At 38.7% G+C, this 18,034-nt stretch overlaps 1 protein-coding gene and 1 long non-coding RNA gene across 2 annotated transcripts; one reads left to right on the forward strand and one right to left on the reverse strand.

The window, feature by feature from the left end:
- Window positions 4,220-9,877, reverse strand: LOC18770408. Its single transcript, XM_007204470.2, has 5 exons — window positions 9,156-9,877; window positions 6,373-6,485; window positions 5,930-6,298; window positions 4,994-5,732; window positions 4,220-4,759 (listed from the first exon to the last, which is right to left on the reverse strand). Exons 1-5 carry the CDS (start codon window positions 9,391-9,393, stop codon window positions 4,689-4,691), a joined length of 1,530 nt encoding a protein of 509 aa, XP_007204532.2. The 5' UTR covers window positions 9,394-9,877; the 3' UTR covers window positions 4,220-4,688.
- On the forward strand, window positions 10,048-11,242 carry LOC109950281. Its single transcript, XR_002272597.1, has 3 exons — window positions 10,048-10,272; window positions 10,379-10,537; window positions 10,684-11,242. It is a non-coding gene; the product is annotated as an uncharacterized LOC109950281 (long non-coding RNA).

The following is an 18,034-nucleotide window of genomic DNA, read 5'->3' on the forward strand; positions in this document are numbered from 1 at the left end:
CCCTCACGTCCTTTCCAACAGTTCTCCAAATCAAGAGAAAGAATATGGAAGTTGAGAATCACCCTAAAATCTCTCTCCCCCAGCAGCCAAGACATGAGTGGCACCGCGCCTCACGAAGGGATCTCCACAAAGCTAGCTTTGTTCAAATCAAAGGGAGACACCAGACCTGGGGTTTTGAGGTAGGTGGTTACTCCTTCCAGTGGCTGTGAACTATTTCTTCACACGAGGAATGGCGGGGTAGAAGCCGGGGCGTGACCAACCAGCTGTGGCAGAAGGTGCTCTTGATGTTGTTTTGTCTCCAAGGTTCTCTCAATTTGGGTCTGGTGAAAAGATAGCGAAACAGAGAGTGAGAGAGAGAGAGAGAGAGAGAGAGAGAGAGAGAGAGGAAGTGAAAGCCTAAGTTTCTCACGCATAAGAGAAAGAAAGAAAATAAAAGAGAATAAAAATCTATCAGCACCAACCTGGGAACCGTAAAAAGCTGCTAGAAGGTAATCTTGGGCGTCGTCACACACGCGGGAAGTGAGAAGGTCATGCCACCACCGTGGATATGATTTTTGGGCTGGGTTTGATTATTTAGCCCATATCAGTACCTATTCATGGCCCCAATAATCAAGAGGGCTAATGTTGAGGCCTAAAAAATCCAAGGCTGGGCACAAACATATTTCTAGCTGAACACAACGCTTAATTGGGGAAGAAGCCTAATTAGGATACGCAAGAATTTGTCGTACGCGCTTGCACAAGTTGTGGGCCACATGCCACACCAAGCAAACATGCAACACGCCACGCAAAAAGGCCAAAACGAGCCTGCAAAACGTACTGGCTCTATGAACCCATGCTTACTGACCTGTTACGTGCCATTTTGCCCGATCATAGTCTATTACAACATGATAGAACTCAAGCAGGAGCACACCAAATAAGGACGCAACGCCAAGCGAAAGACCGTTACTTTGACACCAAGCCATGCTACAAGCTTAAGTGGGCCCAAGCCACGCGAATGCCTATGGCTTGCTAAGAAGGTTGTGGTATGGATGGTTACGAGTACTCATGAGGCCCATTGAGGGTTCAAGTGATGGAAGTTTTGGGCTACTTGGGAGCACTAAAACTCAAACCCATTTCTTAAGCCCAAACATATGGGTAAGCAAGAAAGAGAGAAAAGTGGCCCAATGCCTTCGGAAAATATCCAATGATCTGTGACACTTAGAAAAAACCCACAGCAACTAAGACATCCAGCACCTTGTCAAAAAATAAGGCAAATAAGCTACTTCCAGCAGCTTGACGAAACCAAGCTTACAGGATCGCTAGAAGTAAAATGCTAAAGACCTAATATCTTAGGAAAAAAAGCCTAGCTTGGTTCTTATTAAAATATCTAGCATTGTATCCAGCCACTGTCAAAGCTTCATAACCGAGTCAAATAGAAGCCATTGCAAAAAGTGAAGGAAATTCATATGCGTAGGAGGAATACCCATTAGGCTAACGCCCCCACCCATTTTCCTTTCCTCTGCAAGCCCTAATAGGAAAACAAAGGATAAAAGTGGGTGGCGCCTCACCCATATGAAGAACTCCAGCTGCATGAAGATCTTGGAACTTCAAAAGACTTCGTGCCTATGCCCTCAGGCTAGGAAGGTTTCACCAAATAAGATCAAATGGAAGAAAGTGAAGGAAAAAGGGAGAGGGAGGCTTGACAAAATTGAGGGTTCTAGTGCCTATAAAAGGAGACACCTTCAACCCAGCAAACACACCATTCAGGAGTGCGACCAAGCTTTTGTCGAGCAACTGAAAATTTACTCAAGACACCCCATTCTCTATTTCCATATCTCTTTCTCTTCATTAGTCAAAATCCCCCTAAATTTCTCTCCCCTTGGCTCTAAACCTTCGTTTCCATAAGAAATTCAGGCTTTTTCTCTCTACTGTTAAACTCGTGAAAGTTTAGCTCCATGCCACAAGCTTCTCAAGCCAAGCCATATTTCTAACCTATCACAATCATCTGGCTTATTGGTGAAAGGATCCAGAGTGTTTTCTAAGGCTACACTAACCTTCTAAAGCACTCTCGGGCCTGGTTCTCGAACTCAAGCACAGGGGCAACTTTATCTGTCTTTTCTTTACGACAGCCCAAGCCCATTCGCCAGGCTACTAGAACAAAAAGACCCTTATATATTTGAATGATGATAAACAGTAAAATATGCAAAACTATTGAAACTGGAAAAACATACAGGAACCCTTAAACTTAAATGGGCTTGGAAATCCTATGGGAAAAAAAAAAAAAAAAAAAAGAGACCTTCAATTGTTGCTTTTTTTGGGGCCTCGGCAGACATCTGAACTGAACCATCCCAACTCGCCAAATTCGAATTTCGAATTAACCAGAAATTGGACCTAACAAAGAAGTGTACGGTTCACCATTTGGGCTTGCCGGCATGACTCGATTCGGCATATAGTTTAGGCCCATACCCAACACAACCTAACCCATGTTCACCCCTAAGAAATAGAGCATCACCAAAGCATCACAAGGTATTTGTAAGAGCCTCACTAAGAAAACACATCTTAATTGTTAAATGGAATGTCGCATGTTAGCATAACAACTAGGAGCCACCATTTATCTACAATGTGTCAATCCAAGTGACAGTCATTTGTCTGCCGCCAAACTTGTTCCGGAAAATGGTCACAAATGACTAGATAATAGAATAAATATTGGTACAATAAGCCATGTGGCACTTAGCAACTTATGTTTCGTAAAAGGGTCGTAAAAAAAGGAAATATTTTTGCTCACCACTTTAATTTTGGGTGTATGCTTATCATCCTTCTTCATATTTGACACGTGTCCATAGACATAACCATAGTTAACTTTTTACTTTAACTTATGTAACTATGATTATGCTTATGAACACGTATCAAATATTAAAAAGAGTGATGAACATATAATTTTGGTTAAAATGGTGAGCAAAAATGCTCTACATAAAAAATTCACAAGAGCTTCAACATAAGTGCATGCAAGGACAAAATTGTACGTCTACTATTTAAACCACTAATAAATAAATTGAAAAGAAAAAACTAAATGAAATAAAAAAGTTGAAAAAACAAAACAAAAAACAACCCAACCACCACCCCTGTTTCTCCCACCCCATCCAATCCCTATCCCCAAAGAATCCTCCTTGACGCACAACTTTTCGGAATTAGAGAAGATCAAAACCAGTAGATGAAGCAACAAAATTCCTCTACACCACCAAAATCGTCCACAGCTGGAACAAAAAGATAAAACAGCCTGGAACACCAAGCAAGTAGCCAACAATTTTGTTTCTTTTCTAGCTAGCTATAGGATCTACCACAAAAGAAAATTAAAATAATTTATGAATTCATTCACAAGCTTTCCTTTATTTTTCTGTCACAAATAAAGAACCCTAAATTGGGAGAGGAATTAATTGAAATGGGAATAATACACAGACGCAGATGGAGAAGTTATATGTATAAAAGTTGATGATTTAGAGGGACCCGGAGAACCGGGTGGAGGAGGACTCGCAGGAGTGGTAGCTGTCGGAGTAGTGAGAGTGGGGGACGACAACGCGGAGATCTGGTGGGGGACGACGGTGCGAGGCTAGGAGTCGGTCTTGCCGTGCATTGTGTAGGATTTGTTTGGGTCGTTGTCTTCAATTGCAGTGTTTTAATGGAAAGGGTGCTCTGAAGACTGAGAGATTGTAGGGGAAGATGGAGAAGTTGCAGAGAGAGAAGGGTGGAAGAGAGAGTACGCTTGCACAGAGAGCTGGGTTAGGGGCGAAAGGGCAATATTGCCCATGCGCGTGTTTCTTAAGTGACGGAATATCCCAATTACACTTGATCTGTTTACAATGCAAAGTGTGATGATCAAAAAAATTAAAAGTGTGGTGACTAAAATTAAATTTGATCCTAATCCCAATGACCAAAATTATAATTACCCCTAAAATAAAATATTAGCACATGACACCTAGACAAATTATTTCTGAATGAGAAAAAATAAAAAAATAGAAACTATATTCAAAATTTTTATTTAGACTTACTTTTTTTTATGTATTATTTCATTCAAAATACAACTATAATGTGGAACATGAAATTTGGTGGGAGTTGTGGCACACAAGAAGAAACCAATATTCATATCAAAATTAAAAACAGATTACATCAGTAGAGATAGGGAGTAACGAAAGCAACCAGAGTGGAGCTTCTTCTATCCAAGTCTGAAAATTCGAACACCAAAGAGCATAACGTGGAAATTTTACTTCTAGAAGTTAGCCTTGTGAAAATTTTCAGTCCAAAAGAAAGAAAAAGAAGGTTTGGGAATTTTCTGGTGAACAGATTAACATATTTCAAAGGCATACCTCATTGATTCAGAAGGATTGAGAAAAAAACAAAAAAGGTAGTGGAATACATTTGCTGGTTTCTTCCCTCTTACATTTCTGTGGAAGAGAATACACAAAACAGTGGCAATACATGTAATCAAAGGCCTGCCACCTCTGTGACTTTGACCTGAAAATGCATCTGCCAGCTGAATTTTTAATTAAATATTTACACGCATAGAAGCAACATATATTCACTCAGATGTGAACCCGTTCTTGGATAGCTCGCCATTCCAGAACTCTTCTGGCTCGTGTTGGAATGATACAGTTGTTTGAGTCCTTTGAATACCGCATAAGTGGTTTAACTGGAAACGGATCATTTATCTGATGTTATACATGTAACACAAGAACTAGGAACAGAGAAAATGCCCATTGAACAGAAGGAAGAAGAGCTGCAGAAGCTGCAACAACAGTGTGTTAGAATAACTGAACATTAACATCAATGTTTAATTCAATCTCTTGATAGTAAAATAGTAATATTTTGCTTTGGTCAGCTTGAAAGAGAGATTGTAGTAATCAATCAACAACCTTGTCGTACGAAAGAGATCGTAGAAACCAGAATGGACAAATACTATTCAAAAGAGCACAGAAATTTGACAATAAAAGAACAAACAATATAAAATCAATTGACATACATGTGGATGGCGATGGTTCAGCTGATGACATTGTGCCAGAATGTCTTGTATCTGATTCACTCTTTGATGGCGGCTGGACATGAGCAAAAACCACATGAGGCAAAGGACTAGATACTGGAACTGAAGGGTAGATGGGTGCTGATGGCTGTACTTGTTTTTGTGGGGAGGGAATAAAGACAGGAGGAAACATATTTGGTGCAACCGCAGGAGCAAAATGAGACTCCTTTCCAGTCTTCCCTCTAGATCCAAACTGGAAACTGGGAGGCTTTGCTTCACAACTTTTCTTGGGTGGAGAACCTTTCTGTGCGTCAGGTGAACCATCCTTAGGTGCAGGCCCACCTTTTTGACTTGCAGGTGGACCACTGTCGGGTGCAGGTGCGGGTGAAACTGCAGGAGCCAGATGGGGGTTGTGGTGGTGATGATGATGGTGGTGATGATGATGGTGATGGTGGTGGTGATGGTGGTGCGGATGGGGCAGTGGAGCAGGAGAAGGTGACGGCACAGTGCCATCACCACCATTAAGGGAGTAGATAGATGATAAACGGACTTGCTTAACTCTACCAAATACAGTATTATTCAGGCCCAGGTTTCTTGAATGAGAGCCTCTGATGGTTTGAGACAGTTGTTTTAACCTTTGCATTGAAGGAGTATTTCCAACAGTCAGAAACACAGATGCCCGAACAGTTGTGGGGGCTGCTACTGTTGAACCTCTTGAGTTTGACAAGCTAATATACAAGTTCTGCGGAAAACAAAACAAAATCAATCACAATATGCAAAAATGCATTGAAGGCTATGAAATCATCAAACTAACAGAATAGAAAATTTTCAACAAATTCTTGGATGCAAACATATGACTACATAAAACTACAGATACGCCTCAGGGAAATATATGCACAAGATGCAGGTACTGAGAAAGCATAAAAAGGATAGACTAACCTCATAGGGTGCTAGATGTAATCCTGCCTTCAGCTGGCTTTTCAGTTCGTTGAAATTTAATTGTATTTGATAGATGGAGAAGTTTAAGGTAAAATTGAAAAGGATCTGCACTTTCTGCAGAAGAAACGCATTTTGTGGAGGAACTATGGTAATTCCACCTGGAAACTTTAGTACCTCAAAAAGGAATGTGCGCCCAAACAAGGATGTATTCAGGCTGAGTGATTGGTGTGTCACCAAATATTCAAAAGATGACTTGATCAAACTTTGAGAAGTGGGTAATAATTTCGATGATTTTGGCTCTGGATCAACCCCAAACACAACTGTTGTTGTGTTTGATCCAGTTAAGGATTCCACAGATAAGATTACGACCTGGTTCAAACAGTGAATTAGATCAAAATATAGAAAAAGATGGAGACTCTAATCAGAAAAGAAGAGTGCAGTACCTTAATTGATGGAGCAACAATCTCATCAAAAATGTCATTTTCAAGCTGCAAAATATTATCCTCCAGCAAAGAAACTGGCTTCCAAAGATTGAAACTTGCTACTATATAATGATCTGGATAAACAAATGTCGTCAGTCACAAACCATAATTCGTACAGTGTCATCAAAACTAATTTGAAATTGTTCTCAAGCAAAATGGAAGGAAAAAATAATAATTTCTGCTAGAAATGGAATTTCAAAAGCAACCTGTTAGGTGACTTATGAGGATAGTCAAGGAAAAAAAAAACCAAAGCAATGAAAGGAAGTAGAATACTCTGCATTGGTTAGGTAATAAAATGAAAAAACTTAGCACAACACTTGGAAGTTGGAATCAAGTGATAGCATAAAGCAGTCAAGATCAACAGGAACAACTGCATTTTACATTGTCCCAAACCTACCCACTTTTAATTGCCTTATAGATTTCTCTGTTGATCTAAACAAGCTTCCAAATATACAAAACAACAGCCATAACAAGGTGAATCACCGCACTTAAGACCCAAATATTAGCATCAAATTCAGATGAATCTTTGGGCACATAATACTCTCTCTCTTACTCTCTCTCTCTAACATCACCATTCTCCTGATTAAGAGATTCTTATAGATTGTAAGGCTGAACTCACAGATTATACCCTCCAAAGCCCATTCTGTACCCAGCTTATCATGAGGGGAAAAAAACAAGAAACACAAACTACCACAATAGTGGACTAGTGGCAGTCTTCACATCTTTTGGCATTGTAAGTGGGAATCCATTAATAATAAATAAGAATCACACTCAGATGAAGGTGATTTATCATGTCTTCCAAATGCACCCTTAAGACCCAAACAGTAGCATCGCATTCAGGGCATGGAGGTTAATAATCTCTCTCTCTCTCTCTCTCTCTCTCTCTCTCTCTCTCTCACACACACACACACACATAGAGGACAATGATATCAAACTTCAGCAGGATTTTTTTTTTTTGGGTCAGAAACTTCAGCAGGCTTATTAGCAGATTAATATGAGTTTCCTTCTTTCCTGGATTGGTTGTGATTTAATTTTGCAAAACTTTTAGATGCAAGTAAGGGCAGAACCAGTAAATAGTATTCACACTTGAAAAGGCAAAGGACAATAAAAAAAAATGCACAAAAACATACAACCTCCTCCCCTAATAAATACAGAAATGAATTTTTTTGCAACAAGCTGCTATTACAACTCTATATAGAATGTATAGGCTTGAGCGCACATGGTCATCTGATGACCATTGTATCAACAACCTGTAAATTGAAACCCAATGGTTGAAATTAATTCCAGATGAAAAAAATAAAAATTTTATTGGGATTTGAACCCAATTTATCATACTTGCTGATGATCATGCGAATCAAGACTCATTCCATGTCTTATATTTCATTGAGTAAAAGACCTTCAGGATTGATAATTAATTTACAACTCAAAGAAAGGCTAGGAGGAAGCTTGTAATCAGTAGTAACTCCCTTGGAAATCAAACTCTAGCACATGCAGGCAAGTGAAAACTGTAGCACAAATTCCCATTATAACATCTCAAATAGAGAGATCATGGGTTATGTGACATGCCATTATACTGTATAGGGCCAGTTAGTAGCAGAAGATAATGATGTATAAAATATAAGTAAGAAACATATAGAGTGAAATACTCATGACAAAATACACCGTATTGTATTTTCTTCACATCCCAAAGATTTTCCTCTCTCTCTCTCTCTCTCTCTCTCTCTCTCTCTATATATATATATATATATATATATATAATTAACTAGTGGTGATTTCTATTTGAAGCCGTTCTAACAAGCGTAGGGTATGGCTGGACATGATTCCATGGTTCTCTAGTGTTTAACATACCAACTGTCTTATAGATCATAGATGAAAAGCACACTGACTTAAACATGAATGTTTTTCCTCATGCACACATCCAAATAAGAACATGTTTCTACTTCCATAAAGGACGCCTCGATATATATATATATATATGCTTTTAAACTTAAATCTCTGGTCATTAAAGCAAGTTCACAACACAAATAACAGACGGGAGCTTAAAAGGAAAAACATCATTTGGACTAACACATCCACGTTTAGCATCTGCAAACAATTCCTTAAATGCAGGTCCTTTACACTAAGGCTTACTTTAAATAGAAATGCACAAGGTAACTGAAACAAGAACGAAACACATAAATCAACAAAAGGTCTCACTACAATTATTTTGTTTTCAGTTTATATTCAAAGCAAATAGCAATGTTCCTATTTGTTCCGAATAATGTAGGGAAGACAAATGCGAAATTAAACTCATGAAGCATAGATTTTTTTTATGCCAGGGATGCCCAACTTATTTATGTTTCTCATTTTTAATGAACCAAAATAACATAAACAAAATATGGCAAAATGTCTCAATCGCCTGAGTTCCTACATTTTCTCAGCAACCAACAAATACCCACCAAGACCAACAAAACCAAAAACACACTCCAACCTCTCCAACACCCCCAATTCGCCAGAACAAAACAACCGGTAAAAGAATTCCAACTTGACAATTTTGCTTCCCAACATTTTCTCAACAACCGAACCAAAAGTCATAACCACAAATCATAAATATCTACATAAAAATAAATAAATTAAAAAACCCAAACTAAAATTCCAAAAAAATAACCGAAATTTCAGATCCAACAGCTTGTAACACAATGTCGGTGCACACACACACACTAACCAAATTAAAGCCCAATTGAAGAAATTGATCAATAACGCACCTTTGAACTTTGAATCAAGATCCAGATCGCTCTGATCCGCAAACTGAAGAAATGGAGGTAACCAGAACATAGCAGAGAGGAACAAAGCAACAGAGAGTAAGAGAACCAAGATGCATCTGAGGCCAATGAATCTCCGAAACCCACCACAGCAACCAGCACAGTGAGCCTCTGCATTTTGAGCTGAGGCCTCAGAGGCAACATTGGAAGGCAAAGCCTGGTCTTCTTCAGACTTTCCCATGGAGAACAATGCAAGTGGAATAGTGGGTCAGGCTCCATGCCCGGTTTGCTCAACTGGGTCTTGGATGGTTTCAGCCATTCTGGACTGTGGGATGAGAAACTCAAGCAATCACCTCCAAACTTGAGAGAACCAAAAGGGATTGTGGCTGAGGAAGAAGTGTTGGGGTTTTCTTTTTTTGCTCTGTTTGAATTTCCTCTGGTGGAGAAATAAATAATGAGTTTAGGGTTTGAAGGTGGGGAGAAGTAACTTCTGCTGCAAATGACAAGTTGAAGTCTTTTTTGAGATGGTGTTGGTTTATCTGTTTTTCCTTTTTAGTGTTTTTTTAAATGTTTTTTGTGGGTTTTCTCTTTCTGGAAGTTTTTATTTATTAGACAAATGAAGTGGAAAGTACAGCGGGGGTTGGGTCATATAAAAGTTGAAGTCAATGCGTTTTCTAAGTTGCCCTGCGCGCCTCTCTCAGCCTCTCTCTCTCTCTCTCTCTCTCTCTCTCTCTCTCTCTTCTTGTCGCCCAAGCCTTGCCTCTCTGTTTCTCTGTTGCTAACTCTTTCTGCTGTGCCCCCTGAAACCATATTTCCGAAAGTCATAGCCGGGACCCCATACCAAAACACCAACCTTGTTAGTGTTGTATTTACAGATGCCTTCTTTAAAGGGAAAGAAGCATTCAAAGAACCAATCAAGGTTGTCGAATTCTGACAACTTTTCTTCACCTGGGTCACTTGATTTTGAAGCTACTGATGAGAGTTTCGCAAGCTCTCTTGAACAAGCTTCGGTTAAATACCCATCTCTGATTCAGAACGACCCCAAAAGCTGTAAAATTTGACTTTCAGAGCCTTCCATTCCAATGTCGCCTCTTCCTTCTCTCCTGGATCCATTGTTGCGGTAATTTCCACTTTTTCATCTTCTCTTTTACCAAGCAATCCAAGCTTTCTTCTTATTTTATTGTTGGTTTAACTGTGTCATGTTTTTGCATTCATTGGATTGATAGGTGTCTCTTCCTTGTATGAAGAGTTAATTTTCAGATGGATTTCCTCTCAGCTCATTAGCAGATGAATGTGCTAGACGTTTTGGGATTGATTCTTGCGGGCAGTTAACTAATGACGCAGGGAACTACTTTGCTCTTGCAATGATTTTTCCTTCTTCTAAGGTTTGAAATTTGGCAACTGAGTTAATTTTTTTGCTCCCTTTATTTGGTATGGCAATTGTGACAAATGGTTTTTCTAATAAAAAAATGGGGTCTGCATTTTTACCCTGGAACATTTTCTTTACTTTTATTCATATCTTTTATCTCAGATTACAAAGAACGGTGTGCTATTGTCTTCAAATCTTTCCAATACAATGGGTTGTCCTCCATCAGGCAGGGTCATATTCATCCACTACGTACAAAATCAATCCCAAGCTGGTCTTGTATGTGATACAAGAAAAGCGCGTAGAACTAAAGTTAATTGTGTCTCGGTATACGACTGCAAGGATGTGTTCGTAAGTTATGGTCCTTCTTTTATTACATTCATTCATGAATATCTTTTTTTTTTTAGTTAGTTTTGGTTTACGACGTGCAAAGGGAGTGCTTCTTCATGGTCCTCCTGGTATGGGAAAGACTTATTTGGCTCGATTATGAATTTTTCTCTGTCAATGGATCTGAAGTTGTGAAACAATACCATGGAGAAAGTGAGCAACCTTTGCGTGAAGTTTTTGACTCAGCTAGCCAAGCTTTACCTTTTGTGGCTAGGTTTATTCTCTGTTTCAATTTTCTTGGATTCATTTTCTTGTTAAAACTTAGATGCATGTGGTGGTAAAGGCAAATGTACAAATTATGTACTTTCATTCAACGTACAAAACTGTTTTAATCCTTTTTCATGTGCACTATTGATACTGGTCCAGGCCTTTAGTCATTGTGAACCCTGATGTGATCTCTGTAGATAGCTCATTAAAAGTCTCAAATAAACATGGCACATGTTTTCCTTAGAATTTGGAAATTGTCAGAGTTTACAGAAAGCTTGAAATTAAGATTGTTAATCCATTGTGAGGTTTCTGGATTTAATTATGGAGGGGAAGGGGGTCGGTGGAAGGTGGAGGAAGTGGATTTCTTGTTGCTTGGAGTCTACAAATTTTTCCATTATGATTAAGGGGAGGCCTAGGGGTAAATTCAAGGCTTCTGGAGGTGTAAGGCAGGGGGGATCCTTTTATCTCCTTTCTTGTTCAATTTAGTTGTTGATGTTTTGAGTAGGCTCTTGGAGAAAGCCCAAGAGAACAACATGATTGAGGGGCTCAAGATCAGAAATGAGGGGGTTGAGATTTCTCATAGGCAGTTCGGACACGATACTTTTTTTTTCTTGGATGCTGCTGAAGAGAATTGGGAAAATTTACTAGAGTTGCTGAATTTATTTTGTAAGATTTCTGGGTTGAGCATCAATAAAGCTAAATGCTCTCTTCTGGGCATCAACTCTAATTGTGAGAAGATTTCCATATTGACACAGTCCTGGGTCTACCTCTTGGGGGGAACGCGAGAGCCCTTAAATTCTGGGATGCTGCTGTGGAAAAGGTGGAATTTTGCCTCCAAAACTGGAAAAAAAAACCTACTTATTCAAGCGTTCCTGAGTAGCATCCCAATTTATTACTTGTCCTTGTTCAAAATTCTGATCAGGGTGGCTCATAAATTGGAAAAGCTGATGAGATGTTTTTTATGGGAAGGTTCTGAGGGAGAAGAATGCGGCCTTGCTTCCAGGAGTAAATATGTGAGGGCTGCGAACAGATGAGATACTGTTCACCTTGGAAACGGTACTTGTCGGGACCCCTGGAAGGATACCTTGCGGGTACCATACCTTCCTTCAATGTTGCGACTTGTTCGTTGGAAATGGGAACCTGGTGTTGTTATGGGAGAATACTTGGTTGGATGAGGGTTTTACTGTTTGCGCTCTCTAGAAATCAGCACCATTGTGTTGCTAGTGTCGTGTATTATTATGTTCATCCTTACAATTGGAATTTTGGTTCCAGGAGAAATCTTAACGAGGTGGAGGTGGGTGAGTTGGTGCGGAAGTTGCAGATTTTGGATAGGGTTCGTCTGTCCCAATATCGCAGTGATAGCAGAAGGTGGAAGCTAGATGGGTCCAGGTTGTTTTCCTGCAAATCCTGTAGTTTTTTCTCTGTAATAGTGGCGACATGCAGATTTTTCCCCCCACTTCCCAGATTTGGAAGTCTAAGGCCCCTCCTAAAGTTAAATCTCGTGTGGTTGCTAGCTCTCGGGAAGCTCAAGACCTGTGACCAACTTCAAAAGAAGAGGCCTTATATGAGTCTTTCTCCCCACAGATGTGTTATGTGCAATCTTTGCGAGGAAAGTGTTGATCACGTGTTTCTTCATTGTCCTTTTTCTTTACAAGTTCGGTGGAAATTTTTCAGGGAGATTGATGCTTGCTAGGTAAGGGGAGAGAAAGCCAAAACTCTAGGAGATCTCTAGGCTGTAGGGTTATTCCTACCCATCTTCTAAAATAGGAGGATCGAGTTCCTAAAAAATAGAGAGCATAATTGTAGATGCTCTTATGTCTGTAAAAATATAACTAAATACTGGAAAAGGTTCGCTCCTAGAATTATACCAAAGACCTTACAGCAGACAAGGGCTTGATTTGTATAAAATAAAATAAAAATTATGATAAAAACTTTAACTTGGAGGAAGTTTGCTAAAATACGCATTAACATGAAATTTTGAATTTAGAAGGTTTTGATTAATAAGCAATGTATGCAATTAAAGGTCCTTTTGAAGACGTAAAGACAAACTAAAATATATATTAACGAGCTTGATGCGATTACATATGATACACACGTACCAAGGGATTACTCAGATTCCACGTGTTCATTTATCTCCCGTTTGGATTTTTCTTCACAGACATATGTGCATTTGAAGGGAACAAATTCAAATAGTATTGTTTCCTCTAAATCTATCTGGATTATACCATCAATCACAATATTAAGAAAAGAAAAAAGCAAAATGAATGTTTCTTTTTCTCACCTAATTTTCCAGAAGTACTTGACCACTATGACAATTTGCAACCAAATGAAAACTTGATTCTTCAATCTTCGTTCATTCGTGAATGAATCAATATACTCAACCACCCAAAAAAAAAAAAAGAATCCATGTCCAGATGCATACACTGGTACCATATATTGGAAACCAAAGTCGCAGAGAAGAAGAAAAAAAGCTATACTTTATAATGCCCCGTCCTCAAGTGGTAGCTTCTTCTTCTTCTTTTTTGGGGAAACAAGTGGCAGCTTCAAGAGTGAAGAAAAGTAAGGGAGAATGGGTTTTTTCTTAAGTGCTTAGAAGTCATTTTACAAATGAGTAAATTTGTTTTTAAATTTTTAAAGACAAGGTGGTAGAGAATATAGGAGAGGTGAATGGAAACAGCAGCACTCTTTTCTGAATGGCATAGAAAAAAAATGTGTCTTAGAAGTGGCTTTTGAAGATTTTGAAAACTCCAGGAGAGTTAGGCCCAGTGCCATGTGGGAGGTAGGGTCAATACTTCCATGTTTACATGCAGTCATTTCTAAACTACAAGATGTCAAACAAAGTAGGGCAAATATTCAATTATGTATTTTTCTCTGATATTGAGGTATTTATAAGGAAATACAACCCTAAATAAGATATGAAATAAATCTAAATTACAATAGGAAATAAATCTCAATTATAATAGGATTAGACAAATAGGTAAGTAACCAAAATCTTAACATAATAAGGAACCATAATCCTAACTAAATAAGGACTCGCCAACACTCATTCTCAAGTTGGCGCAAAGATGTTATGCATGCCTAACTTGACAAGCGAGGCGTAGTGCACCATATTCGAGGAAAATGCAAAGGCAAAACAAACGCAAAGTAAGACAAGGGCAGAGACAAGGCAAAGCAAAGGCAAATAAAGGTAAGGCAAGGCAAGGCAAAAACAAAGGCAAGGTAAATGACGGCATCAGTGACAACAACAATGACAACGACAACAATAATGGAAAACGGAATACAGCAACAACAAATTTTTCCATATAAATTTTAGCTAATTCACGCAGACACAACTTATATTCACTCTTCATCTCCCCCTAAAGAGAAGGGGTCGTTGGAGTCAAGAAATAGGCAAAACATATTATTTTCACTCCCCCTTCCCCCGTTGACGATTAGGGGAGGAAAACACTTAAATTGCAAGGAGAATGGAAGCACGGGCAAGAGAGGAGCCATGAATTTTTCTACTGGTGGGCTAGCTAAAATAAAAATATACATTAAATCATATGTTCAACAATAATTAAAAGTGTCCCTATTGAAGTTGTGCCTTGCGATCTTTGAGAGTGTTAAAATCTTTTATTATTAAATGGGAAACCACCAAGACATATATTTATAAAAACAAAATTAATTTTATTATTAAAAAAAATAATTAAAAAAAAAAGCAGCTGCACCCATATTCCCAAAATAAGGGTCCAACAAGAAAGGTGTGCTCATAGTTAGAAAAGTTGTGTTGATGGGCTATAGGTCTTTTCTTTAAATAAATATTAAATCTACCTAGGCTATTGGTCTATATTCTTTAAGGAAAACAAAAAAAAAACAACAAAAGCTTGCATGGGCTACAACCCACTATAGCCATGTAGATAGCTTCGCACAGGTCACAAGAAACTTGACTCTGATACTATGTCAAATAAATTACAATTTTACCCTTGGGATGGGGAATTGAATGGCCACGACACAGGCGTCCTGCGTCACACGAAACCTCTTTCTCACCTCTGTTATAACTGCCACGACACAGGCGTCCTGTGTCATCCGGTCGTCTTCAGCCACGAAAATGGTCCCAATTTTTTCATCTCAATTCCAAGGGATTAAGCCAAAAATTCTAACGAAAACTCAGCTCAAACTGGCTTGTCAAAAATCATGACTTTCGTCGTTTGTTGTGGCCACCACTAGCAACCAAGTGGGTTCCAAAACACTCCCCTGCCTCCCCTCTGTAATTTCCCTCGAATACCTGACTTGATTTCAACTCGAAACCTAGAAATTTCTAGGTTTTTCAAGGAGAAAATTGGTTGTTCGAGGGCGTTTACGGCTGAATTGATCTTCAAGCAAATGTATAAAGTTACTCCTTTTGATGTGTTTGATCTATTGGTATGATTATTGGTCGGCGGTTCGAAGTTTTCCGATCGTCGAAAAATTTCTCTAGACTCCTGTCGGCAATGGTGACGCTTGGCGGCGTGTCGGCAGGATGTCAAGGTTGAGTTTTTAAGCTAGAATGTTCCCCATGTTGTCTCGAGCATGACGGTATGCTCAGAATCAAATTTGGTTATTGTTTGACAATCGAACGGATTTACGCATATTAGGCGTTATCTGGGTTTGATATGTTCGGACCGTTAGATCGGCCCCATTTTCAAATACGTTGATTTAGGAACCTCTAGGATCGTATAGGAGTTCGCGAATCGTAAATCAAAGTCCCAAAAACTTCAATTCAATGCTTCACAGATTACGTAAATTGGTGACCATCTAATCGTGCGATTGCGAGCAATTCGACCGCTCGATCTGGACCAAACTTGCAAAACATGTTTAGTAAACTTTGTTGAACCTGTAGGAACTTTCGGAGCGGAAATTAGAGGTCATGGGCACAGCAGGCTCGGTTGACCAAATTTGGGAAGTCGGTTGACTGAGCGTCTTTCGAGGTTATTCCACCGTTCAAAACACGTAGTTGGACCTTAGGAACTTCCCGTTTGTCGTACACATACTTTGAATCCTGGAAAAACTAGGGATTTATTTTAAAGTTCTAGTTCGAAGTGCTTTATTTTAATCTAGTCCTTGTGTTTTTAAATCAGTACTCAAGCTCCACGTATTCAACAGGCGGGATCCTCTCAGAGTCAAGCAGCTTTGGATTATCCATGAGTGGACTTTGTTTTTAAAAGATAATCATTACTTTCAAAGGCACAAACTATGCATAATGGGTTATTTGATTATTGAGTTTATTATATATTTAAATGTTTAAATATAACATTGTTATGAAAACATTGGTAGTATATTTGGATATTGGTAGATTGTGATTATTTTGAATTGATATACGCTTTTTTTGAGAGTTACTATCTATACTTGGATGTGTGTGGGGTACATGGGATTGTTGGAAAAGAGATTATGGAATGTGAGTTGGGTTGTGGTTTATGTTAGTTTGGAGTGATATTAGCACTACCCTATGTACCTCCTTAGTTTTGGAATACTTGGATTGGATACTTGGAATATTGGGATACTTGAATATGTTGGAACTCCGGCACTCTTGACGTGATGTTTCGTAGACCCTTAGCAGGGTTAGTCTGTGTTAGGGGTGGGCACTCAAACCGGCGAACCGAAAATCCGAGCCGAACCAAACCGGAAAAAAACCAAGTTAACTAAAAAGTCAACAATCGGTCAAAAACCGAACAGGACCGGTTTGGACTGGTTCCAGATTCGGTTCCATGTCTTCAAAAATTGGACCGGACCGAACCAAACTGCTCAAATTAAAAAATATATATAATTTCAATATATATTTATATTTAATGCTATATTTTAAATTTTACTTAAAAAAAACTAATATTTATCCAAGTTTAATTTCAAAAAATATATATTTTCTAACTTTAATATTTATTTTTATATGAAATTGAATAATTTATTATTTTTCAAGTAAAAAAATAATATTTCAGTTCAGAATTGTATTAAAAAATAATTTTTATAATCCGGTTCAAAATCAAATCGAAACCGAAACAGGACAGTTTTTGAATTTTTTGAATTAAAATCGAACTGAACCAGACCAGATGAATAATGCCGAATCGGTTCTAATTTGAAGCAAAAATCGGTCCAAACTGAACCGTGCCCACCCCTAGTCTGCTTGCGTAGGACTTGTCATAGGTTTACGAATATTGAGGATTCTGTTGTGTATGCTGGTGAGCCCAGTCCCCCGGTTGGACGACTCATTCCCTAGTCACGTGGTCAATTGAGGATTCTTCCATGTGGTCTAGTCAAACAATCTCCCGGTTGGATTGTTTTCCTGGTACAAGTTTGGTAATGGTTGTATATATACTTATACATATACATTTGTTCTTATTTATTAGTGAGGATCCTTCCTCGCTAGCAGTGCCATTGGGCACATGTTTTGGGTAAGAGTGGTTTGAGAAAAAGGGAAGGGTGTTGAGTGAGTTTGAGTATTAGTATACTATTTATGGGATATGGATCTTACCTTATTTTTAATGGACTATATATGAATACGTTGGGTTTCAATTGCATATTTTCAGCATCGTTTTCCAAACGGTGGGTTTAGTATGTTGTTTTCAAATAAAATAAAACTTTTTTTTTTCCATTCACAAGTTTTCTGTTTTGCTCCCCCCAGGCAGTAGCTGACCCGAATTGACTGGCCGAGTTGAGACCTGAACTGTCGAGCCCCGAACTCTTGTAGGATAAATTTTATTTGTCTCGATTTCCGTTGAACTTTATTTTCACTTGTAAACTGAATTTCTTTAGATATACTTTGTTATCGCCCATGCGAGGGTTGGATGTGAGGTCGGAGGCCTATTATGTAAATTGTGTGCTTCTATATTGTGCATGTTGTTGTTGGGACTATTTTACTGTATTGTGACAGGTTAAAAATTTGGGAAATGTCCGTTTTTCAAGGGATACTCTA

This window comes from Prunus persica, chromosome G7 (genome assembly GCF_000346465.2).
Source record: "Prunus persica cultivar Lovell chromosome G7, Prunus_persica_NCBIv2, whole genome shotgun sequence".
Lineage (NCBI taxonomy): Eukaryota > Viridiplantae > Streptophyta > Magnoliopsida > Rosales > Rosaceae > Prunus > Prunus persica.

Excerpts from the sequence above, each read along its gene's own strand:
- LOC18770408 (XM_007204470.2), bottom strand. The coding sequence starts at position 9,393 with ATGGGAAAGTCTGAAGAAGACCAGGCTTTGCCTTCCAATGTTGCCTCT. Across the intron at positions 5,733-5,929 it reads TACATCTAGCACCCTATGAG|AACTTGTATATTAGCTTGTC; the intron begins GTTAGTCTATCC and ends TGTTTTCCGCAG. Across the intron at positions 4,760-4,993 it reads TGAACCATCGCCATCCACAT|CTTCTGCAGCTCTTCTTCCT; the intron begins GTATGTCAATTG and ends CTGTTGTTGCAG.